Source organism: Quercus lobata, chromosome 8 (assembly GCF_001633185.2).
Source record: "Quercus lobata isolate SW786 chromosome 8, ValleyOak3.0 Primary Assembly, whole genome shotgun sequence".
In the NCBI taxonomy this organism is placed as follows: Eukaryota; Viridiplantae; Streptophyta; class Magnoliopsida; order Fagales; family Fagaceae; genus Quercus; species Quercus lobata.
Genome location: NC_044911.1, coordinates 915493 through 940751, shown reverse-complemented (window position 1 = coordinate 940751; position 25259 = coordinate 915493). Strand labels below are relative to the sequence as shown.

The 25259-nt window shown below is 40.1% G+C and overlaps 1 protein-coding gene across 1 annotated transcript; it reads left to right on the top strand.

Annotated features, from left to right (window-relative positions):
* Positions 1-5557: 5557 nt before the first annotated feature.
* On the top strand, positions 5558-7269 carry LOC115955112. Its single transcript, XM_031073161.1, has 3 exons — positions 5558-5789; positions 6460-6632; positions 7056-7269. Exons 1-3 carry the CDS (start codon positions 5714-5716, stop codon positions 7149-7151), a joined length of 345 nt encoding a protein of 114 aa, XP_030929021.1. The 5' UTR covers positions 5558-5713; the 3' UTR covers positions 7152-7269.
* Positions 7270-25259: the final 17990 nt, after the last annotated feature.

The window sequence follows — 25259 nt, the reverse complement described above, 5'->3', positions numbered from 1 at the left end:
AAAACCTACAAAATGACTGAAATACTCTTAGAACCTTTAATTTAACGAAAATACCCTCGAAACATCAAAAATACCCCAAACCCCTATTTTGGTAATTTTAGAGGCTTCGAGTGTACTTTGTTCATCTTATAGGATTAATGGTATGTTGGTCATTTTAGATATTTTGAGGGGTATATTGGTCGTTTTATAGGTTTAGATGTATTTTGGTCGATTTAGGGGTTTTAGGGTATTTTTGGTAATTTTAGAGGTTTCAGGTTGTTTGTGGCCATTTTAGAGGTTTTGGGTTTATTTGGGTCATTTCAAAGGTTTAGGGGTATTTTTGTCACTTTATAGGTTTGAGGGTATTTTGGTCATTTTTTAAGTTTTATGGGTATTTTAGTAATTTTTTAGGTTTAGGGGGTATTTTGGTCATTTTATAGTTTTAGGGGGGGTATTTTGGTCATTTTTAGGTTTCTAGATTATTTTGATTAATTTTTAGGCTTCGGGGTTATTTTTGCCATTTTTTAGGTTTCGAGGGTATTTTTGTCATTTTTTAGGTTTCGGGTATATTTTGGTCATTTTTTAGGTTTTGGGGTTATTTTGGTCATTTTTAGGCTTTGGGGATATTTTGCCCATATTTTAGGCTTTAGAGGGATTTTGGTCATTTTTAGGTTTCAGAGGTATTTTGGTCATTTTTAGGTTAGGGGCATTTTGGTCATTTTTTGGATTTCAGGGATATTTTTGTAATTTTTAGGTTTCGGGGGTATTTTGGTAACTTTTTGGGTGTCGGGGGTATTTTGGGTTTCAAGGGTATTTTGGTAATTTTTGGATTTCAGGGGTATTTTGGTAATTTTTAGGTTTCAGGGGTATTTTGGTAATTTTTAGGTGTCGGGGGTATTTTGGTCATTTTATGGATTTCAGGGGTATTTTGGTAATTTTTTGGGTTTTGGGGGTATTTTGGTAATTTTTAGGTTTTGGGGGGTATTTTGGTCATTTTTTTGGGTTAAGAGGCCATTTTGGTCATTTTGTAAGTTTTGGAGTTATTTTGGTAATTTTTAGGTTTTAGGGGTATTTTGGTCATTTTTTGGGTTTTGGGGGTATTTTGGTCATTTTTAGGTTTCGATGGTATTTTGGTCATTTTTTGGGTTTCGATGGTATTTTGGTAATTTTTTGGGTTTTGGGGGTATTTTGGTAATTTTTTAGTTTTGGAGGTACTTTGGTAATTTTCAGGTTTGGGGGTATTTTGGTCAATTTTATGATTTTGGGGGTATTTTGGTCATTTTTAGGTTTTGAGAGAATTTTGGTAATTTTTTTGGTTTTGGGGGGTATTTTGGTAATTTTTAGGTTTTGGGGGTATTTTGGTCATTTTGTAGGTTTTGGGGTTATTTTGGTAATTTTTAGGTTTTGGGGTATTTTGGTCATTTTCTAAGTTTAAGAGGTATTTTGGTCTTTTTATTAGGTTTTAGGGGTATTTTGGTAATTTTTAGGTTTCGATGGTATTTTGGTCATTTTTTGGGTTTCGTTGGTATTTTGGTCATTTTTTGGGGTTCAGAGGTATTTTGGTCATTTTTTGGGTTTTGGGGGTATTTTGGTAATTTTTTAGTTTTGGAGGTACTTTGGTAATTTTCAGGTTTGGGGGTATTTTGGTCAATTTTATGATTTTGGGGGTATTTTGGTCATTTTTAGGTTTTGAGAGTATTTTGGTCATTTTTTTGGTTTTGGGGGGTATTTTGGTAATTTTTAGGTTTTGGGGTATTTTGGTCATTTTGTAGGTTTTGGGGTTATTTTGGTAATTTTTAGGTTTTGGGGTATTTTGGTCATTTTTTAAGTTTAAGAGGTATTTTGGTCTTTTTATTAGGTTTTAGGGGTATTTTGGTCATTTTTAGGTTTAGGTGTAATTTTGATCATTTTTTAGGTTGAGGGGGTATTTTGGTAATTTTAGTGGTTTTGGGGCATTTTAGAGTTGGGTGATTTGTAGAAATGATAGTTGGATCATAATCGGGTCAATTGGGTACCCAATTAAAACCCAATAAACATTAATGTTAATTGGGTTTAATTGGGTTAATACCCATTTAACCCAATTAATAATTGGGTAGGTTTGGGTCTAATTTAAGTGGGTGGGTTTGGGTGGACAAATGGGTTTGGGTTGATTTTGCCACCCCGCCGCAAAACGTCACCATATTCATTAATGAAATACGGTGCCGTTTTGTGTAAACTCTATGACCTGTAAATGACCGTTGAAAACTAGCCATTGGCATCAATCTCTTCTATTATTCTATCAGTTACCAGAAAAACATGACGCTATTTTTATTAGCACTAATCATAACATACTACTTTAACAATTTGTGGAATTTTTTGTGTCCACACTTATTGAATCTGAAAATAATATCTCTCTGTCTCTCTGTTATTTAAGTATTAATTATGTTTAATCTCTTTTTGGCTGCAGGGTTGATGATACTTGTGGATACTTTGTTTGGCTTGACCCTCCTACATGTGCACGCGGTAGAGAATTGCTGCCTTTGCTTAGAGAGAAGATAGATAGCTTAGAGACGGAGGTGGCAGCAAAGGAGAAAATTTTTTCTCGAGCAATGTGGCTTTTTGCTTTTACTTTTATTGGGTCGACGTTGATGGACGTATTACGAATTATGGGAATTATATATGGGATGATATTTATGTACTCTTAACAACTAGATTTACTCTTCTTCTTTTCTTTTCTTTTCTTTTTTCTTTTTTCTTTTTTTAAAATAAGTTTAATGAAGTAAAAAAATGTCGCTCTTTCACAACTAGATAATATCCCGTGGCATGCACAAATACTTTGTAGATTAATTTGGAAATAATTTTTATGTGTTCTTATAAAGACTCATATATAATACTCATTTTGTTATATAATATTTATGATATTTTCACTTTTGTTGTATTCTTGGAAACCCAATTTCCTCAATTCATATCTTATAGTAAATTTTTCTGGTCTTAAAAACAGTTTCTAACTATTGAGGGGATTTTCTTTACTAATCTAGATATATGAGATTGGAACTGAATATTGCTTAGACGAGAAACTATATTTTATTATAAATTTAATATTAAAATGATTAAAATAAAATCTAGATAAAAGTAGTCTTTATTTTTATAACTGAACACTTATTAAACACTTCCTCAACCACTCTAATTTCACCACCGAATCCCAAGACAAATAGCACATTCAAGATTGACTAATAAAGCGCAAAATAACTTCACGCGTTTTGTTAAAATATCATTTCTAGTTTGTGTTTTTTTTTTTTTTTTAATAGGCTAATTTTTTTTCTTATTGAAAATTTGAATGTTCAAAAAGCAAAATCATCATTTTTTTTTTTGGTATAATTTTTTATGTTATCTGTTAAATAGTAAGCTATGTCATTCCATCTGAAAACCAATTAGTGATGAGAAAGATATACACCCAAATCTTTTATTACATTCGATATCACGCCACGTAAACCTCTTTTTAGAGTGGTTGTATAAAGTCAAATTGTAATCCCCCAACATTATCTTTTTTTTGCTTGTATTAGGAGCATGAAATAAAAGAATAGAAAATTAATTAGTTGCTTCGAATGCACATCCTAAATGTGCCTCAAAATTCTTGTCCTAGTTCATGCTTCACCACTCAATGGATAACACAAGTCTATTTATTCTTTTTTTTTTTACAAGATATAAATTTTATTTTAATCAAATCTAAGTGTACATGTGTGTGAAACTTTCTTTTAGAGACTTGAACCTGACTCTTGCCCCCCATGCCCCACTAGCACATTGGGCCAAGGTGTGTAGTGGTTTCTTTTGTATTCTTAATGCGTTAACTTCTTTTTGAGTTTTAAAAGTCTTACAAATATCTAGATTGACAATAGAAAGAAGCCACTGGAGTTGAAAGAAAAGTGCAAGAGATGTGAAATGTCTTTGCACGTAGGGATGGCAATAGGGTGGGGCAGGTCTGAAGGATGGAGTCTTCGTCCCCACCCCACATGATTTTGTCTTACCCCATCTCCACTCGGCCCCGCATGACGGGAAAAATTTTCTTACCCCATCCGCCCCTTTAGGACCTGCGAAGCCCTGCCCCACCCTGTAAAACTCTACTTCTTGATAATTTGCCCATAACTATTACAATTGTTTATAATAAAACTTATTTCGTTAATAAAAATATATTTGAAATTACAAATAAATTTATCCCATCAAGTCAAACTAATTTTTAACAAAAATTGAATAATATTATTAAAGTGTTTAACAAGACAATATCACAATAAAAACAAAATTCTCATAATACAAGATCTCATAAAGACAAAAGAAAATTTTAAAATTAGTACTTTATTTCCAACCTTGCAAGAGAAAAAAAAAGGTAGAAAACTTTGTTGGGTAGAATAGAATAAGCTGATGAAATGCTTGTTTAAATAGTAGGGTTTTAGGGTATGAAAAATTTACAATTTAACCCTTATCAATGCGGAGCGGGTTAGGTCTAAAAAATCTAAACTCATCCCCGCCTCATCCCGTGGTGCGAGGCTAAAATCTCACTCCATTCCTACCCCACCATCTTTGCGGGATAGGGAAAACCCGCATGGGGCGAAACAAGGCGGGACAAAATTGTCATCCCTATTTGCACGTGATCAAACTTTCACACCTAACCGTTTTTGCTAGTAACCTAACTTAAACGGTTTTAGCTTCAGGATTTTTGTTCAAGGGGTCACTAAAAGATAAATTATAAGTTCATTTGACCTTTTTTTTCCTAATACAATAAATATATTAATTATTGTTGTTAAGCGAACTTAATTATTATTACTTACTATAATTTATTAGTTTGTCTTTTAATTTTTACCATTTGTTCTTATTGAATTCACAAGATATTCTAATAAATTCTTTTATACTTTCTTTACAATTCTTTAATTTAATTAATTTGTTAGTTTCTATCCCACTAACTAAGTGTTTACAATTATTTAATTATTTATTCGTTTACAATTTTTTAATTTATTTAAAATTCTTTAATTTATAAGTTTACCATTTTTTTAATTGTTTAATACTTTTATTGTCATGACTGACCCACTTATTACATAGCCAATAACCACTCACTCACAAATACGGTCAAAAAGAGTCAAAAGTGGGAGAGGGCTGCGTTTTTCTCTCTTAAGGTTTTAGTTTTGTCCTTTTTTTTATTTATAGTTTTTTTTTTTAAAAAAAAAAAATTGATTTATGGGCTTTTTTCCTGAGATAAAAAACCAAAAATTTTCGGTTGGACTTGCAATTTATTTTTTTCGGAGTTTATTTAGCTGGGCTTCAAAAAAATTTGGGTCAGGTCAAGGTGTGCAAATGTTTATTTTAAGATGTCAAAAAAGGATTTTGTATATGCCGGGTACAGGATATACCACCAGACACGTGTCATCTGTTGAGTGGTAGAGCATGGACTGAGAGGCACCTTGAGACAGAAGATGAGCATTAATTCTGTACTTTTTTTTTTGGTAAACAATTCCTTACTTACTATCATACTTCACTCTGATTAATCTTCCAAACGTGTTAACAGAAAGTCATAGAGACTCTTCTTCTAAACCCCAAACTGGACTTTCACTTTATCTTCTTCTTTTTTCCACCAAAGAGTAGACTTGTATCTCTGGAAAATCTATCATCTTTACCAATAATTTTAGCTATAAATTGAATTTCCGCCAGATGGGTTCTTCAAAAAAAAAAAAAAATAGTGAGAACTTAAAATCTTTTTTTGGAGACCATGGGAGAAGAAGCTGCAGATGATCAAACCCCATTTCTTCAAACTCAACCAGCAGAGCATCCTCTCCAGAGAACTGGTTTGGCTTCATCAGTTCACCCATTTCATTATTAATCCCAACTTTTGTGTTTTTGGCTTTTTCAATGGTGATTATCATAAAGTGCTTTGAATGAGCAAAGATTCAAGAGCCTTAACTTCTCATTTTTCAAATTTTTTTCCTTCTCCGAATTTTCAAAATTCACATGAGTTGCAAATTCAATATATATATATATTCATTGTGTTCACGATCCGTGCAATAAATCATAGCATTGTATAGGAACTAATTAAAGTCACAAGCAACCGGCAAATTGATGCATCCACCTGCCCAACTTTCTCTCATTCTTTTATTTCCTCTAAATAATAATATTAATTTTATTGTGGAAATACATTATTTAGCCATTGTTTTAAAATCTTGCATTCTCTAAAGAATTTCATTATAGAACTGCATGCCACTACTTATAGAATGACTTAACATATATGATTATTGGCAAAAGACTAAAATATAACTAAATTTTGAAGTATATATAACACTTAATCTATCTCCTATGGTAATATTATATGTTTTAGGAGTAAACCCTTTATCCTTCCTCAATATTAAAATTGATATCAACATGTACGTATCTTAATTCTTAAGCACATGAAACAAGTTCGGTTTTCATGTGGGAAAATGTTCCACCTCTTTTAATAATAGCATTCCTTACTTTCTTCAGATTACATGGATACATTGCACCACCAGCCCTCACCCATGTCTTCTTCAACTTCATCATATGCACTGGGAAATCGTTGGATGCACTTTTGTCATTGTGGAATAAGGGCACCAGTGAAGACATCATGGACAGGTGGAAGCGTTGGGAGGAGGTTTTGGGTGTGTGAAAAATATCGGGTATTGTACTAATTTGTAAGAATAAAATTTTGAGAAAATCTATTAAAGCAACTTTTCTTCCACAATTTTTACCACCATCTGACTTGTGCGACTATATATTGTGAAGAAAAAACTAGTAGATCCATGTGAAAGTTCACCAAAAGAAGAAGATGAAGATGATACACTAAAAATTTTCATAATCATTTCCACAATTTGTTGACATGTTAAGTCACGATTAGAAAAATATTTTCATATAGGTCCATTTTGACATGACACTATTTTTATTAACACCAATTACAATATATCATCTTAATAATTGTGAAAACTTTTGTGTCCCTAATTATAAACTACTTATTGAATCTGAATATATATTATCATCACTCTATCTCTCTCAATCTGTTATTTAATTATTAATTAATTTTTGAACCCCTTTATTGCTGCAAGGTTGATGATACTTGTGGATACTTTGCTTGGCTTGACCCTCCTACAAGTGCACGTGGTACAGAATTGCTGCCTTTGCTTAGAGAGAAGATAGCATAGAGAAGGAGGTGGCAGCAGCTCATGCAAAGGAAATTAAAATTTCTCCAACATTCACTTTTATTCCTAGTACTATTTTTGGGTTTTGTTTGATAATAGTCTTTTGGGTCCTATTTATCGGATGATATTTATGTACTCTTAACAACTAGATATAGTTTTTTTCTTATAATAAGTTTGGTGAAATAAAAATTCTCATTTTTTGACAACTAGAGAATGTGCACAATATTTTGTAATTTTATTTTAATTTTTTTTTAATGTTTCTCTGAGACCCATATATAAACTCTGTTTTTTTGTATAATATTTATATTTTTTTTCCCACATTATTGTTGAATTCTATGAAATTCGATTTCTTAATTCATATTTTATAGTCCAGATAGGTGTCAAGATAAGATGAGACGACAATGCTAGGCTAGATAGGTATACTAGTGTACTTGAAGGTACAAATCATACTCTTGTTCTATATATTTATGTCCAAATGACAACCATAAAGACGAAGAACAAGATCATCCAAAATAGGTGGTAGGAGAAATAAGAATGATCACTGGAGGGTCATACAAGTTGTTGAGAATGGCATACCAAAGGCACATCAATAGCGTTCACATAAAGCATCCTGCTGCAAAATACCATCATTCAGGCGATGACAATATAACTTTCTCTAAACGTGATGCCAGAGGGATTAGGCAACCCCATGACGACCCACTCGTCATCGCACTAGCGATAAAAGGATACAACACCAGGAAGGTATTAGTTGATAATGGAAGCTCAGCAAACATAATATATATGATGGCATATCAACAGATGAAGCTAGATCTAAAATAGCTTCGACCCTTCGAATCACCTTTTGTCAATTTCAATGGAGACCATATATTCCCAAAAGGCATCATTTCTCTTTCAATCACCGCAGGGCCATATCTTACATAGGTAACAAGATAGGTAGACTTCTTGATTGCTGATTTCCTTTCATCATACAATGTGATCTTAGGACGACCAATGCTTAACCAACTCAAAGCTGCAACTTCTCCCTACTATCTTAAAGTAAAAACTTCCAACTCCTCACGGGATTAGGGAAGTGTGTGGAGACCAATTGTTGGCAAGGGAATGTTACCAAGCAGTGCTTGCTTCCAAAGAGAATCACACCTAGATGGTTGAGGAAGAACCTACAAAACCAATCGAAGACGTGGAGAGTGTAGAGCTGATGGAAGGTAATCCTTTGAAGACCACCAAAGTAGGTGGGGAGCTTAAACCATCATTGAAAAAGGAGATAGTATAATTTCTAAAGAAAAATTTGGATATCTTTGCCTAGAAACATAAGGATATGCCAAGTATAAACGGCAATGTGATAGAACGCTATCTTAATGTCGACCCAACAAAGAAACCCATCCAACAAAAATGTAGGTTCCCTGCTTTGAAGCAAAATATAGCAGTCATGGAAGAAGTGGAAAAGCTCCTAACCATGGGCTTTATGCAAGAAGTCTATTACCATGAATGGCTCACTAATGTCATCATGGTGAAGAAGTCCAATGGGAAGTGGTGAATATGCATGGATTTCACAGATCTCAACAATGCATGCTTGAAGGATAGTTTCCCTTTTCCCGGGATCAATCAACTTGTGGATTCAATAGCTGGTCATGAATTGCTAACTTTTATGGATGCATTCTCAAGTTATAACCAGATTTGCATGAACAAGGAAGACCAAGAAAAGACAGCATTTATCACTAGCCAGGGGTTGTACTATTGCATGAAGGAACAGTACAACCTAGAGAAGATCTCTCAACAAGGGCTTGAAGACAACCTAAAGAAGGTCAAAGCTATACTCGACATGGTCTCGCCAAGAAGTGTGAAGGAAGCACAAAGACTAACTAGAAGGGTTGCAGCTCTGAACAAATTTTTCTCTAAAGCCACAGATAGGTGCCTTTCTTTCTTTAAGATGCTTAAGCAAGCCTTCCAGTGGATAGACAAGTGTGAAGTAGCTTTCCAGAGCCTTAAGGATTATCTGTCCAAACCCCCGCTTCTAAATCTGTCTATAGAAGGGGAAGACCTATTCCTTTACTTTATTATGTCCCAAACTGCAGTCAATTTAGCATCGTGAGGAATTCAAGGTTCAACAGCTAGTTTATTACACTAGTCAAGCCTTCCAGGGTGTCAAGGCGATGTATCCACGGATAGAAAAGATGACTTTTTCTTTGATCATTGCGTCAAGGAAGTTCCATCTATACTTCTTGTGAGAGTGCCTTTTTTTTGTGACACTCAGGCCCAAGGATCCCGGGCCTAAATAAAAGGTTTGGTGAACCGGGCCTTGACTCACCGCAGCTAACAAGCTGTTTAAGAATCAAGTGATATACAGGGGATGCTCCTGACAATAAAAAAAAAATTGACAAGCAAGGATATTCGTATTGAAGAATGCCCAAAAAAAACAACAAGGTAAATTCAAAAGGAAAGAAGCAGGATTAGCAAAGTGATACAAAATTAATGCTAAGGGGATCCTGGGATTAATGAGGCATATTTCATTAATACATTGTCTGTTAAGTTACAGAAAGCTCACTAGGTCGTGATACAAGGTTCAATCAAGCTCAAAAATTACAGTCTTGAGTGGCTATTTCAACCTTCAAAACTTGCAAAGTTTGATACTCTTTGAATCCGAGTATGTGCGATAGTGGCTTTTACAGAAACAATGTTCGTTTTCCCTTAGTATTTTTCTTTCTCTTCACCATAGATTTACTGATAGTTTTTTATCTAGAAAATCTCTTCTTTTTTGTGCTTCTCTCTTTTTTTCGCTACTCTTTCTTCGCAACCCATCCCTTCCTTTTATAATGGAGTTTTGGTCTTCCCGGGAAACCGTTGTTTCCCCTGTTTTACCTTTTTGCAAACAGAGCACGTCCTGTACCTATCACTCGATAAGTCCCATTTCCGTTTTTTTCTCATTCTTTCCTTCTTTCAGCTCTGATTCTTTTGAAAGTTCCTGGTTGGCCATCTTCTTTGGGATGTGCTGAGGTATGCCCTTCTCGGCATCCCCGTTTTTGGCAGTTTCCACTTTTCCCTTTTCTTTCCCATCTGGGCGGAATCCTGTTCTGCCAACTTGAAAGCCACTTGTTATCATTCTTTTTTTTATGCTTCCCTGTTTTGGTTCCCCGAGGTTTTTTTATGTCTGTGCCATGAGAGGTCACTGGGTTTTACTGGCGCTTGTGTTTTTTTGCTTTTGTTTCTTATTTTCTTCTTCTGTCTTTTTCTTTCGAGCTGTCCTAGTCTTCTTTTATCTTTATGCCTGAAAGGATCTGCGCCTCTTGATGGTTCCTGAGGATCCTTACTTCTTATCCCTTGCCGTGGTTCTCTTTTTTTTGGATGCTTCTTCGTCTGGGCTTTAAGATCCCCTGGGCCTTTTTATTCCTTCATGTGTCTCCTGCATCTGCTACTTTGGGCTTAGCTTGATTTTTCCTTTTGGGCCTGACTCATTCTTTTGGGCCTCCTTCACTATGATCCTTTTTAGACCTCAACATTTAGCCCCCCGAGCTTGTAGGTTGCTTGAAGCCCACGCGTGAGTGATTCAGGTTTTCTAAGATTTTCGTGGGATCCCCCCTTTTTTAACTTCTACTGGGCTCCTTTCCTTTTTACTTGGGATCCCGGCCCTTTTCTGCTGCTTTTGGTCACCTCCTTTTTGTGTGTTGCGTTCCCTTATTATTATTTTTTGTAGCTTTCTCTTTGCACGGGATGTGGCAGTAGAGTATTTGAGGTAAAATTCCTCTACCCATTTTTCTCGTTTCCCGTTACTTCTCATTAATAACCGCTGATTAATCCCTTCTTCAAATTAAATTTTTTGGCAACTGGCGCATCTTTCCATACACTGTCTTCCCCAACTGCTATTTGCTCCTTTATTGTAGCCGTTTCATCTTATCACTTTGCTTCTCTGAGTCTTTCATTCTTTGGGTTTCTCTTTCTTTTTCTCTTCTTCTCTATTACTCCGGTCTTCCCCCTTTTCGCACTTTCAATCTCTTCTCTTCTCATTGTACGTGTTGTTCCAATGGCTTCTTCTTCTTCCTGAAAGAGGAGAGAACGTACCCCCAGTCCTTCTGAGGGCGAAGGTTCTTCTAGTTCTGCTCCGAGTGATTCTCGCGAGGTTACCGAACGTCCGACCTTCCCTTTACAAGATCCTTGGTATTCTCTCAGTTCATTTTTCCCTCATGTATCTCATGGTGAGGCTCCTCCATCTCCTCATACTTGGATGTTTTTTGGCCAAGCAGGTTTCGCCGGTTCCGCCCAGGTTCCTGACCCTAGAGAGATTTTTGACCTTCAGATTAGACAAGGAGTTCGAAAGGCGGTGGCTATCTTCTTTGATTTTGTCCCAGGAAAAATTCAGGGCTGGCCCATCTGGGTAGACAAGAAACTGTCTGATGCTGAGTTTGTGGGTCGCTTGGAGCGCGCTAGTATCCTAAAGGCAGTGGCTATTTCCAGAAATCTTGAGGGCTTCAGAGACGCCAAAGGGCTCAAGCATTTGGTACGTCGTTGGTGCCCTTCCCTTCATACTTTTTTCTTTTCTATTGGTGAATTGACGATTACCTTGGAGGATGTGGTTAATAACTTCCTCCTCCCGGTATTTGGTGACGAGGGCCCCTTTGATATTAACCTTTCTGGGGAGGATCTCGTGGTGGAAGATAAATTGTTTGGTCATTTTGGTGGTCGTGCTGCCTCTTCTGGTGGTAAGCCGGCTAGAATGGGGAGATGGGTGATGACCCTCTCTCGTGAGAAAAATAAGGAAGTGAGGTGGGCCGGTTTTCTGGCTTTTTGGCTTAGCAAGTTCTTGTTTAGTGAGTTCCCTGGGTATGGAGTTAAGTCTTCCTTTTTTCCGTTAGCGATCAAGTTGGCTCGAGGTACCCAATATCCTTTGGCCCCTCTGTCTTTGGGTCATGTTTACTCTCAATTGGACCAGCTTCATGGAGATGAGACCGATGGTGATTCTTGTTATGTGATTACCTCATCTCTTCACTGTGCTATCCTTCAGATTTTCATGTGGGACCTTTTTGCAACTACTTTGGCCAAGTGCAGGAATTTGAAATTTGTGAAGGACAAATTCCAAGGATCCCCTGACATAGTGAAGGGTCTTTGTGGCAATTCTACTGATGTTTTTCCCATTATTTTTCGTTGGATTAGCTTGAAAGGTGGTGGCCTCAATCTTGTGGAGTTATTTGACCAAGCAAGGAACTTCCATTGGAGATCCCCTCGTGAGTTTGGCCCTAGCTTTGCGTGTGATTCTGTATTGTCTTCTTTTTTATCTTCTACAGGTAATACCTTTGACTTGCGCCGTGGTGATAAGAGCAGTCTGGCTTATCTTGCCTGCATTAGCCCCTCTTGGCTTCCTGTGCCTTCTTCGAGTGGCCCAAAATATACCCATTATTCAGCACACCGGGTGCTCCGACAGTTTGGTTTTGACCAGGACATTCCTCCAGTTTTTACGGACGTGGTGCCGTCCCTTCCTTCTTTGGATCCTTTCTTGAGGCTGCAGGCCTTTTCTTATTGGTCACGGAGGAGCCCCTAATTTGCAGTGCCCAACTCCCAGAGAGGAGTCTTTGCTTCTAGTGGCTATACTAGTTATTGGAGAAGAGTATAGAAATCTTTCATTGACTATGTTGGCTCTGGTATAGTTCGGGAAACCCTGAATCTTAGTATTATTTCTGCTCCGACATCCAATAAGCGTTTATCCCTTCCTACTGCTGGGATTGTTTCTACTGTTGTAAGCAGCAAGACTGGATTCGCAGAGTGGCATGCCTCCAGGGGAGGTTGGGTGACTTATGCACAGGATTTTCCTGAGACTTGGCTGGGTTATAGTCTCGTCATTGGCACTTCCTCTGGAGTGCCCATCAAGAAAGGTGCAGTGGAGACAATAGGCGCTGCCACCGCTCCAAGTAAAGGTAAGGATGTCAGACTGGAAAAAATGAAAGCTGTTGATGTTAAGGAAAGCACAGAGGGTGTGAAGATAGGTCCTGAGACGAAAAGAAGAAAAACTGGGAAATCTCAAACACACTTGGCATCTCAGGAAGGCAAGAATGTCGGGGAACCTTTGGCTTCAAGGACCCGGAAGAAGACCAAGGTAGAGTCTTCTTTTTCCCAAGTTCCTGTGACTGCTTCAGTCCACAGTTCTTTAGGATCCTCTAGTTTTGTATCCCAGCCTCCTTTAGGACCCTCTGGGCGTACTTGTAGTAAGCAAAAGACTTCCAAAGAGTCTGTAGAGAGAGAGAGAGTAGGGCAAGACTTTTTTCCTTCTTCTCTCTTTTTCACTTGTTCACCTTGTTGCACTTATTTCTTCTTTGCTAACGAGTGGTGGTTTCCTTTGCAGTCCAAACGCAAGTCTGATTACAAGAAGGGTAAAAGCCAATCTTCTGGTGACGACGTGGTATGTGTGTTTTTTTTTTTATATGTTCTCTCCCTTTTGCTCTGGCACTGTGTTGTTAGCATTACCCCGTTGTTTTCACTTGGCACTGCTTTTTTCCTCCTCTTTTTTCCTTTAGGTGGAGGTGTCTCCTCCTATGACCGGCAAGACTCTGGGAGAGGAAACTGTTACAGCTCTTTCTGTTGCTTTTCCTATTGTGGGGGGGGGGGGAGCCCCCTATTGGTGGTTTGGTTGAGGAAACCGGGCAACTGATGTAGGGTTCCCAGGATTCTCAGGATCCCAAAGCCTCTAAGATCCCTACATCTCAAAGTCCCCATCTTGAGCGCACTCCTAGTCCCATCAGGACTGTGTTTCCTTAAACATTGTCAGATAAAGGCGCTTTGGGAGACACTCCTTTATCCAAACAAACAGGTGAGCCATGTTTCCTTGAAATAGCGTTACATCTCTATTTTCTTTTCCAGTTTTTTTTGAGTTCCTTCTTTTCTTTCTCCTTTTAGGTTAAGCCAGTGAGAAGTCTGCTCCCAGTGTTGCCTCTTCCTTAGAATCAGAAAGTTCAGAAGGTGAGTGCGAGCTGCTCCTACTGTGTTTCCTTTTCCTTTCTTTCCTTCCCTTCGCCCTTCTCTTTTTTTTTCTTTTTTTTCTTTTTTATTTATTTATTTATTTTTTTTATGGCGAAGCCCCCTGCATCTCTTCCTTCCTTTAGCCATTTTGCCATTAGTTCTTCACCCTTTCTTCAACTTGCCTTATGTTCTTTCCTAGAATCTTCGGAGAAATCAGGGGATCAGGAAGAAGAGGCTCTGCCTCGAGAAGCCGGTACTGGTTTGTTCTTCTCTCTCCCCCTTTTTTTTTTTAAAGACTAAATTTGTTCTTCCTTTTCTTTTTCTTTTTTGAATATTGATACAGGTTTTAAAGATTCTGAGTCTGTTATCCCTAAAGGAATTGTGAGATCCGTTCGAATTGCTGATCTTCAGCCAGAGCAAAAGGCTGCAAGTCCTCCAGTCCCTGTAAGTGGTGACACAGCGATGGGGGACGCCTCGAGAGTGGCTGCCTCAGATCTTGATTCAAGGCTTTCCTCCTTCCTAGCTCGCTTTGACCTCCTGAAATTTAACAGTCTTCCTGCCAGCCATTTCCATGCTTTTGGGTCTTCTTATGGCAGCTTCCTATGCTTCTCTGTTCCTGTTGAAGGCCTGCCGCTATTAGAGAGTCTGCTCAAGAGTCACGGGGATTTCACCAGTGGCTTCAGAGGAGGCGCTTTTCTAAGTAATATTTTGATGAAGTTGCTATGTGCTGTGCTGGTTTCCCTGAGGAATTCTTCTGTAGATTCTTTGTCTGAAGAAAAGCTTCTGGAGTGGAGAGGGGTGGTCCAAGACCTTCTAGAGGCCAAGTTCAATTTGTCTTTTTTGTTGGATCACTTGCGTCTGTTGGCTCATATGCTGTTTCAGAGGCAATCATCCAAGAGTATAGATATCGAGATAGCTGCTGCTGCGGAAGCTTTGGCTCGTGCTCACAGGGTTTTATAAGATTTGAAGGTCAAGCGACAGAGGATCCTTTCTGCTTCGACTGTGCCTGTTATTCCTCCGGATGCCTCCCTGTTGGCCAGCCTCATTCCTTAGCTTACTTTAGATTTATATAAACAATTTGGGGTTGTATAAGTTTTTTTTTTTTTTTTTTGAACATTGCTTTCCTCTTTCTTTTTTTTTTTCTTTTTTTTTTTTGGTGTTTTAAAACTGCTTCTAATTTCTTAGTATGTGAATCTGCCTTTCTCTTTAATATATTGTCTTTTCTTTCCTTTTCTTTTTGATATATGACTTTTCTCTTTTCTTTCCTGAGTCCTGGACCATGGTTTCCACAGGCTTCACTGTAAGTTCTGGTCCAGGTACCCGGTGATCTATTGTGCAAGTACTGAACTGGGTACATTGGTATCTTTTCCTATATATTTTGAGATACGATCCAGTTCATGAACTTTGACAGGTTCCCCTCTTTTGCCAAGTGCTAGGCTAGGTATCTTGAGTATTTTACTTTTACCTGTGATCCTAGACCTATGCACTTGGAACTGTCTGTGGGGTATCTAAAATTATCTGTGAGGTGAATCCTGGGCCATATGTAAAAGGGTATTACATACCTTTTTTTTTTTTTTTTTTTGACTCAGGTATCCTTCCTTAAATCTATCCAAACTTGGACTTTGCAGTATTTAAAGAAAGACTTAAATATTGAAGAAAAAAAAAAAGGAACTTTATTAAAATATGGTCATTTTTAAGGAACAAGGAAAATCATTTAGTGCAGTATTGACCACAAAGTGTCAATCTATCAGAGGTTCCTGAACAAAATCATTTTAGATCAGAATTCATGATAAAGGCTGAAATAAAAAGATAAAAATAAAAACACTTAGCAGATTGTGAAGCTGGTAAAAGGATCCTGAGGTACCGGGATCCCCTCGTTCTTATGCATAGTATTGTTTCAGCCATTTCCCGTTTATAGGTTCTGTCAGGACTATCCCATCTTCTTTGGTAAGGTAATAATACCCGCTCTCATGAGCTGCACTAATGATGTAGGGTCCTTCCCATTTTGGGGTGAACTTGGAAGGCCCTGGCAGGTTCCTCCTCACGTGTTCCGCCATCCTTAGTACTAATTGCCCTTCAGTGAACATTCTTGGGCGTACTGCTTATGCATATGCTCTAGTCATTCTTTGCTGGTACCTCTGGCTTCTTTTCTTGGCCAGCTCTCTTTCTTCTTCTACTCCTTCCAGATCTACTAGCCTCCTTTCATTGTTTGTGTCCTCACTTTCTCCTTGATTTTCCTCCAGAACTACCCTTGGTGTAGGAATGACTAACTCCACGGGGCTGATGGCTTCTGTTCCATAGACCAGGGAGAATGGGGAGAATCCTGTGGCTGTCTTTACAGAGCTCCTACATGCCCAAAGTACATCTGCCAGATGTTCACTCCATTTCCCTCCATACTCATGCTTCATTTTCTTAAGGATCTTCAACATTACCCTATTAGTAGCTTCAGCTTGGCCGTTTCCCTGTGGGTAGTATGGGGTAGATCTCCCATGCTTGATGTGGTATGCTTCAGTTAACCCCTTCATATCTTTGTTTATGAATGGGGTTTCGTTGTCACTGATCAGTCTTCTGGGGATCTCGAACCTTGTAATGATGTGGTTTCGAATGAAATTTGTTACGGCTGCTCCAGTGGCTTTTTTCAAAGGGATGGCCTCTACCCATTTTGTAAAGTACTTGATGGCTGCCAGGATCCATATGTAACCGTTGGATGGAGGGTTTATAGGCCCTATGAGATCAAGCCCCCAAGTGTGAAAAGGCCATGGTGTCGTCATATCCTGTAGAACATTTAGGTGAGTGTGAATTGCATCTCCCAGGACTTGGCAAGCATGACATGTTTTGACCAGCTCCTCAGAGGCTCTTTTCATCGTTGGCCAGTAATATCCCAACAACAGTAATTGCTTATACAACCTTCTCTTTCCCAGGTGACTTCCACAATCTCCAGAATGTACTTCCCTGACTACTTCTCTAGCTTCCTTTGGTCCTAGGCACCTTAGGGGATCCCCACGGTATCCCTTTTTAAACAAGATATCGTTTTGTAGGAAATACCTGCCTGCTAGCTTCTTGAGCTTGTAGGCCAGTTTTCTGTCGGTTGGCAGGATCCCCTGAGCCAGGTATCCTATGAAAGGAACCCGCCAATCTTCTGCAATAAACACCGCGTAGCTTTCTTCTTTATCAATTGTCAAACGACACTCCTGACATTTCTCCTGTATAATTGCTGCTTCCTTGTCCATATTTGGCCAGTAATACCCCATGTGTTGCATCCTTCTATATGGGCTGACCTTTTCTGCAACTCCACATGCTTGGGCGTGTAATTCTTCTAGCTTCGACTTTCCTTCCTTCTCAGTGATACATCTGGACAATATTCCTCCTGGCAGCCTTCTATACAATTCCCCTTCTATCTGAGTGTAATCCATTAGTTCTTTGATGTTCTCTCTAGGCCCTGCCTCTTTCATCTTTTCTTTGACTTCGTTCCTCCAATCCCACTGTTTGGACTCTCCGGGGTACATCCCTTGGAGGATCCTTACAATAGAATGTTTCTGCCTTCCTATTTTTATCAGCGTATCTCTCCCATTAAATGGTATTTGGGATCCCAGGGTGGCGAGCGCATCAGCAAACCTGTTTTCACTTTTTTTAGTGTACTCTATGCTAAAGGTCTGAAATTCTAGCTCCAGACTTTGTGCCCAAGTTCTGTAGGCTGCTAAGTTTTGTTCCCGTAATGTGAAGTCACATTTCACTTGGGAGACTACAAGATTGGAATCTCCCAACACTCTCATATGTTTCACTCCTATGCTGAGTGCTATAGTCAACTCGGTTAAGTATGCCTCATATTCAGCTGCATTATTAGAGCACGAGAAACCAAGCTTGAAAGACAAGGGTATGACATCCCCATTTTCACAACTTAGTACAATTCCTACCCCATTTGAAGCTACTGTAGCCGACCCGTCAAACCTCATGGTCCATTTCTTCCCTGGGATTTCCATTATTGCTACCTCACTAGGGATTTCTTCACTCAGCGGGCCTTCCTCCTTTCCTAGGAATTGAGCTAGCAAATCTGCTATGGCTTGGCTTTTGACAGCCTTAGGAGTCCTTATGCCTATATCATATTGAGAGAGCAAAACTAACCATTGTGATATTCTTCCCGTGAGAAGGGGCTGGTGCAGGAGTGCTTTTATGGGGTGGGACTTGGTTACCAAAAGGATTTGGTGAGCTGAGAAGTACCTCTTTAGCCTTTGGGACGCGTAAATGATCACTAGGCAGGCTTTCTCTATTCTAGGGTACCTGGTCTCGGTATCCTTGAGTGTCCTGCTTACATAATATATAGGCTGCTCATTTCCTTGGTCGTCTTCTTGTGCCAACAAAGCTCCTATTGCCTGGGAGTTTGATGCTAAGTATAGCGGCAGAGGTCGCCCACATACTGGTGCCTGGAGGGTGGGCAAATGATTCATGATGCCCTGAATTCTTTGAAAAGCTTCCTACTGCTCCGTCCCCCAAGTAAATTCATTCCACCTTTTCAGCAGCTTGGATAGACCTGCTGTAGCTGAGACCAAACCAGGCACAAATCTCCTAATATAGGAGACCCTTCCTAGGAAGTTTTTGAGTTCCCTAACAGTAGTTGGTCTTCTCATTGTGGCGATAGCTATGGCCTTGGCTGGATCCACACTTATGCCTTTGTGATGTACCAGAAACCCAAGGAACTTTCCAGTAGACACTCCAAAGGCGCATTTCATGGGGTTCATACATAACTTATACTTCCTGCATCTTTCAAAGACTTGCTCAAGTACTTGGAAATGTCCTGTTCTGGTCTTTGACATGACCAAAATGTCATCTACATAATCTTCCATTTCTTCGTGCATCATGTCATGAAAAATGGCTGTCATGGTCTGCTAATACGTAGCCCTCGCATTTTTGAGGCCAAAGGGCATTACAGTGTAGTAAAAGTTCCCAATTGGAGTTCTGAATGCCGTCTTTTCTGCATCTTTGGCAGCCATGCGGATTTGGTTGTACCCACTATACACATCCATAAATGAGAACATTGAGCTTCCTGCAGCTGAATCTACAAGGAGGTCGATATTGGGCAAGGGGAATTCATCTTTAAGACAAGCCTTATTCAAGTTGTGAAAGTCGACACAGCAACGGATCTGACCATTTTTCTTCTTCACAGGTACAATGTTGGAAAGCCATTTTGGGTGTTGGATGGGTTTGATAAAACCAGCTGTTAGCAATTTTTTGACCTCTTGAACTATCTGAGCTTCTACCTCAGTGTGAAAGACCCTAGCTGGTTGAACTACTGGTCTCATCCCTAGGTCCACATTAAGAGAATGGACTACCAATCCTGGGTCTAAACCAGGCATCTCATCATAGGTCCATGCGAACACATCCCTGTATTTTTGGAGCAAGGTTACCAGTTGTTCCCTTTCTTGCGCCACCAATTGACTGCTAATGAAGACAGGCTTTCGGATCCCGGTTCTGTTCCCAAATCTATTTCCTTTAATTCTTCCTCAGGCTGAATCTGGGCCTCCTCAACTGGTTCTTCTGGAATTTCTTCTTAGGCCATAATGCAGCTTGGCGGTCCGGGACCTTCCTGCATAATGCATTCGGGTCCCGCGCACCTTCACAAATGGTAGATTAGCCTCCCTTCGGGTTCTCGCACCACCACATATTCTTGGGATCCTGAAGAGCTGGGCTCCCTTTTTTGTCTTTTTCTTTCCAGAAGGTTCCTCAGGTCACGGGTGCCCCTCCCTCCTTCTTCTTCTTCTAGGATGGGTGCCCTTGGGGTCCCTGGGGCAGGGCTCTCAGCATCTGGCTCCAATTCATCATAGAACATCGTTTCTGCAAAATTACTTCTCCCTAGCTGAAAGGATTATGGTTGGCAGGGATCCTTATGGGCCTCCCATTCAGTCTCCCTTTAATGCATTGATGGAACGTGGATGGAATAAGACGATGTTTATGAAGCCACGGGCGTCTCAGCAACACATGATAAGAAACTTCTGCATTAATCACATGAAACCTTGTCAGGGCTACTGTTGGCCCTACCCTTAAGGCTACCTGTACGTATCCTTTTGTTGATTCCACTGATCCTCCAAATCCTGTTATTTCCATGGGAGCCCCCAGGATCCTTCTGTCAACTAAGCCCACAGCTTCCAGGGTACTCAAGGCTATGAGATTGAGCGATGCCCCCGTGTCCACCAGTGCTCTTCTGACTTGAACGCTGTTTATGGTGGCCATTAGATAAAGGGGTCTACGATGGTCTGGGTGCTCAATCTCCATGTCTTCATTAGTGAAGGTTATTGCATTGGTTGTCTCCAAGAAAGCTCGACTAGCATGTGACTCTGCTGTAAAGCATTCCATCCCTGAATCTACTGCTATGCTCATGAGAGATTTTGTGGCCACTCTTCTTGCTTCTGGTCCGAATCCTAATTGATTGAATAGTGACCTGAACTTGGGATTCTTCTGGAGGGTCTTGACTGTGCTCGGGTGGAAGGATCCTTTAGATTCTCCTGCTTCTGCCGGGTTCCTATGTATTACTACTGCTACCACCCTTTTCCCTTTGTGGTTAGGCAAGGGGTTCCTTTGCACTTCTGGCTCCTTCTGAGTGAGTTCCAGGGTTCCTTCCCTCAACTTTTTGTGGAAGAGTCTGCGAAGGGTCCAGCAATCCTTGGTGGAGTGCTTGACATAATTATGGATTCTGCAAAATAAAGGGTTCTTCCTTTCTTCTTCAGTTGGTGGCCTGGACACAGTGAATGACCTAACAACCCCATCTCCGATCCATTTATCTAAGACATGACTTAACTCTTCAGCTGTACATGGGATCACCGGTGGTTCCTCGAACACCTTCCCATCTGGTTTCTTCCTTTTTTCTCCTACTGATGTTGTCATAGCTTGGGACATGGGCAGCCTTTTTGTCCTCATGGTTTGTGCCGTCCTTCTGGTTCTTTGTAGCAGGTCAGCAAACTGCGTGATACATAGATTTTCAAGGTTGAGCCTGTAATCAAAAAGCATGTTGGCTACACAGGTTTCCACGAACTCCTTTTCTTCGTGGTCCCCATAGCAGTCTAGGGACACATCTTCAAATCTTTTAATGAACTGGACGGGATCCTCTCCAGGTCTCTACCTCACCATTTGCAGGTTCTGGAAAGTGATCTTGTCTTCACCAGGATAATATTTGGCGCAGAATTTTTCCATCATCTCATCCCAGGTTTTGATGGACCCGGGTCTCAGCATGGTGTACCAAGTGTATGCCCTATCCACTAAGGACTTGGCGAATTCCCTTAGACATAATTCTCTATCTCCTGCATAGGGGCCCATAGTGTGGATAAACCTACTCACTTGTTCCACAGCACTTCCATTTCTTCCACCGAAAGGATGAAACTTTGGGGGTTCGTACCCCTTAGGGTATGGTTTGCCAAGAAGTTCTGGAGGGAACGGGGGATCCCGAAAGAATTGCTTGGGGAGCCCTGAGTGTTTTTTCCTTTCTTGCTCCAGGAGGGCATTGACATCTGCCAGTGTTAAGTACTGAGGGTTGGCTCTTCCTCCCACTGCTGACCCTCCTTCTGGCTGCGTTCCATCTTGGTGACCAGTAAGGGGAACATTGTCTCTGATTTCCTGTGTCCTGCCTTCTTTGAGAATACGAACTTCTTGCTCCAGATCCTTCAACATTGCTGTCATCCTGGCCATGAGGTCTGGTTCCTGCCTTGTGTGTCTTTGTTCTGACACAACCTCCTGTTCTACTAGGGGTATCCCGCCTCCTTACTTGGAAGCTACCTCGTTTTCTCCTATGGGCTCAGAGGTCGTAGGTGGCACAATAGTTCCTTTGCTGTTTCTTTGTCTTGGAGGCATGCTCTGTGAAGGGATTGCTTCATCCCTCTCCTTTGCCCAGTCCCCAGCGGAGTCGCCAAAATGTGAGAGTGCCTTTTTTTGTGACACTCAGGCCCAAGGATCTCGGGCCTAAATAAAAGGTTTGGTGAATCGGGCCTTCACTCACCACAGCTAACAAGCTGTTTAAGAATCAAGTGATATACAGGGGATGCTCTTGACAATAAAAAAAATGACAAGCAAGGATATTCGTATTGAAGAATGCCAAAAAAAACAACAAGGTAAATTCAAAAGGAAAGAAGCAGGATTAGCAAAGTAATACAAAATTAATGCTAAGGGGATCCTGGGATTAATGAGGCATATTTCATTAATACATTGTCTGTTAAGTTACAGAAAGCTCACTAGGTCATGATACAAGGTTCAATCAAGCTCAAAAATTACAGTCTTGAGTGGCTATTTCAGCCTTCAAAACTTGCAAAGTTTGATACTCTTTGAATCCGAGTATGTGCAATAGTGGCTTTTACAGGATACCGGGAAGCAATGTTCGTTTTCCCTTAGTATTTTTCTTTTTCTTCACCACAGATTTACTGATAGTTTTTTATCTAGAAAATCTCTTCTTTTTTGTGCTTCTCTCTTTTTTTCGCTGCTCTTTCTTCGCAACCCATCCCTTCCTTTTATAATGGAGTTTTGGTCTTCCTGGGGAACCGTTGGTTCCCCTGTTTTACCTTTTTGCAAACAGAGCACGTCCTGTACCTATCACTCAATAAGTCCCATTTTCGTTTTTTTCTCATTCTTTCCTTTTTTCAGCTCTGATTCTTTTGAAAGTTCCTGGTTGGCCATCTTCTTTGGGATGTGTTGAGGTATGCCTTTCTTGGCATCCCCGTTTTTGGCAGTTTCCACTTTTCCCTTTTCTTTCCCATCTGGGCGGAATCCTGTTCTGCCAACTTGAAAGCTGCTTGTTATCATTCTTTTTTTTGTGCTTCCCTATTCTGGTTCCCCGAGGTTTTTTTCTGTCTGTGCCATAAGAGGTCGCTGGGTTCTACTGGCGTTTGTGTTCTTTTGCTTTTGTTTCTTATTTTCTTCTTCTGTCTTTTTCTTTCGAGCTGTCCTAGTCTTCCTTTGTCTTTGTGCCTGAAAGGATCCACGCCTCTTGATGGTTCCTGAGGATCCTTACTTCTTATCCCTTGCCGTGGTTCTCTTTTTTTTGTATGCTTCTTCGTCTGGGCTTTAAGATCCCCTGGGCCTTTTTATTCCTTCATGAGTCTCCTGCATCTGCTACTTTGGGCTTAGCTCGATTTTTCCTTTTAGGTCTGACTCATTCTTTTGGGCCTCCTTCACTATGATCTTTTTTAGACCTCAACACTTCTAAGCCCATACCATCACGATAATGACGGACCAGCCCTTCCAAAAAGCCATGAGTAGGCCTAATGCAGCAGGATGAATGGTTCAACGTGTAATTGAGTTAAGCCAGTTTGATATTAAGTACAAGCCACAAACTGCGATCAAAGCTCAGGCGTTAGCAGATTTCATTGCTGAGTTCACCCTATCAGATCCTACCCCAGGAGCAGAATAATGGATGGTATATGCAAATGGTTCATCTATTACAGGCCATGGAAGGGAAGGCGTGATAATATTCTCTCCTGAAAAATATAACCTCAAGTACGGAGTCCAACTCCAATTCTCAGCCACGAACAATGAAGCAGAGTGTGAAGCAATTCTTACCAGCTTAAGAGTAGCAAAAGCTCTGGGAGCCAAGAATTTGAAACTAAAGACTGATTCCAAGTTGGTTGTTGGGCAAATAACCAACAAGTATGAAGCAAAGGAAGAAAGGATGTAAAGGTACTTGAAACTAACTTGATAACTCCTTGAATACCAGTAGGTTGACAAGTCTTGAACGATGATGATCTTTGGGCTATATCCTGTAAAAAAGAACACTGAATCAAAGGAGACCAGTGGGGACTGGCCAAAAGTCCTCCGATGGTGAAGTTAGTGAACTTGGAATTCTCTGTAAGGAAGGAGTATTTTCTTAAATAAAAATGTCTGAATGCCTTACTCTTTATCAAAAAATCCTTATATAGTATGTGTGGAATGGTTATCTATTTGATAACCGTTCCTAATTTCGAGGAGTCCAGAGAATTAGGGGTAACTTCCATAACCGCTATGGAAGTTACCTCAGTTGGACGGCTCGTTCCATAGTAGTTGTAGTTCAGGCTAGTGAACTCATCCGTCTTTTATTAAAGATGGACGAAGACCTTCTAGGACGGCTTGTCCTTGTCCAAATGATGAAAGATGGGTAAGATTCCCATGGGATCTCATCCGTCCAAAAGAAGGACGAGATTAGCCAGGACGTTTAGGATGACCACTTCGTCTGTCCAATTTGTCCTAGCTTGTCTCTCATTGGATGGGCCATATGGACAAGTTCAGGATTTGGGATTTTTTTATGACATCAGTTGCCCCCTTGTTCATATGGGTCGTCTAAGGAGGGAGGGATGACCTGGCATCTCTTCCCTGAATGCGTGTGCGTCGAGGTGCCACGTGTCACCTTTTTATTGGCGACGAGTCTTGTCGATTCTTTTTTTCGAGGTGAATGCCACGTGTCATTTCCTCATTAGTTGTGTCGTTTTATATGCCCAGGTCAATCTCCTATAAATAGGGGAATTCCTCTGTTGCCCTCTACATTTCTGAGATTTTTGTTCTTTGACATTCCTTGTTTGGAGCCTCGTCTAGGAACTTCCTCATGTCCGTAGCGTTCATTCATCTTAGAGCCAGGTATTCCTTCTTCTCTCGTCTTGTAGGTTCTTTGATCTTTTCAAAAAATGTCGTCTAGCGATAGTCTAGTGAAGGCCATAGACGAGTACCAATATGAAACTAGTACAAGTTCTAGTGGCTCTAGTAGCAGTGATGGGGGGAACTCCACGGACGAGGAATACGTTTCCGGCATCCCTGGGTTTCCCTTAGAAGCCATACAACAAGAGATTAGAAAGGCCTCGGGGTCCCAGGCAGGCACCTCGTCCAACACCCCTCCGTCTGTCCCTTTGGACGAGGAGGAGGTAACCGTATTCAGTTATGCAATAGATATCCCTTCCAAAACAGACGAGCAAAGGCTAAATAATCTAAGGGCATGGTACCAGATCCCAGATAAGCTTAACCCTAGGTTGCCCGTCCGTGGAGAATGGTGTTGTGATCCTCGTTTTGGGATAGGCGTCTATGAGGCTTATCTTCTAAGGGGTTTGAGATTTCCTTTAAATGCTTTCATTAGGGAATTATTAGTTAGGTTAGGTTTAGGAGTATGCCAGTTCAATCTTAACGCATGGAGATTAGATATCTCTATGCAAGTTCTATAAAGGGAGGTGTTTGGAG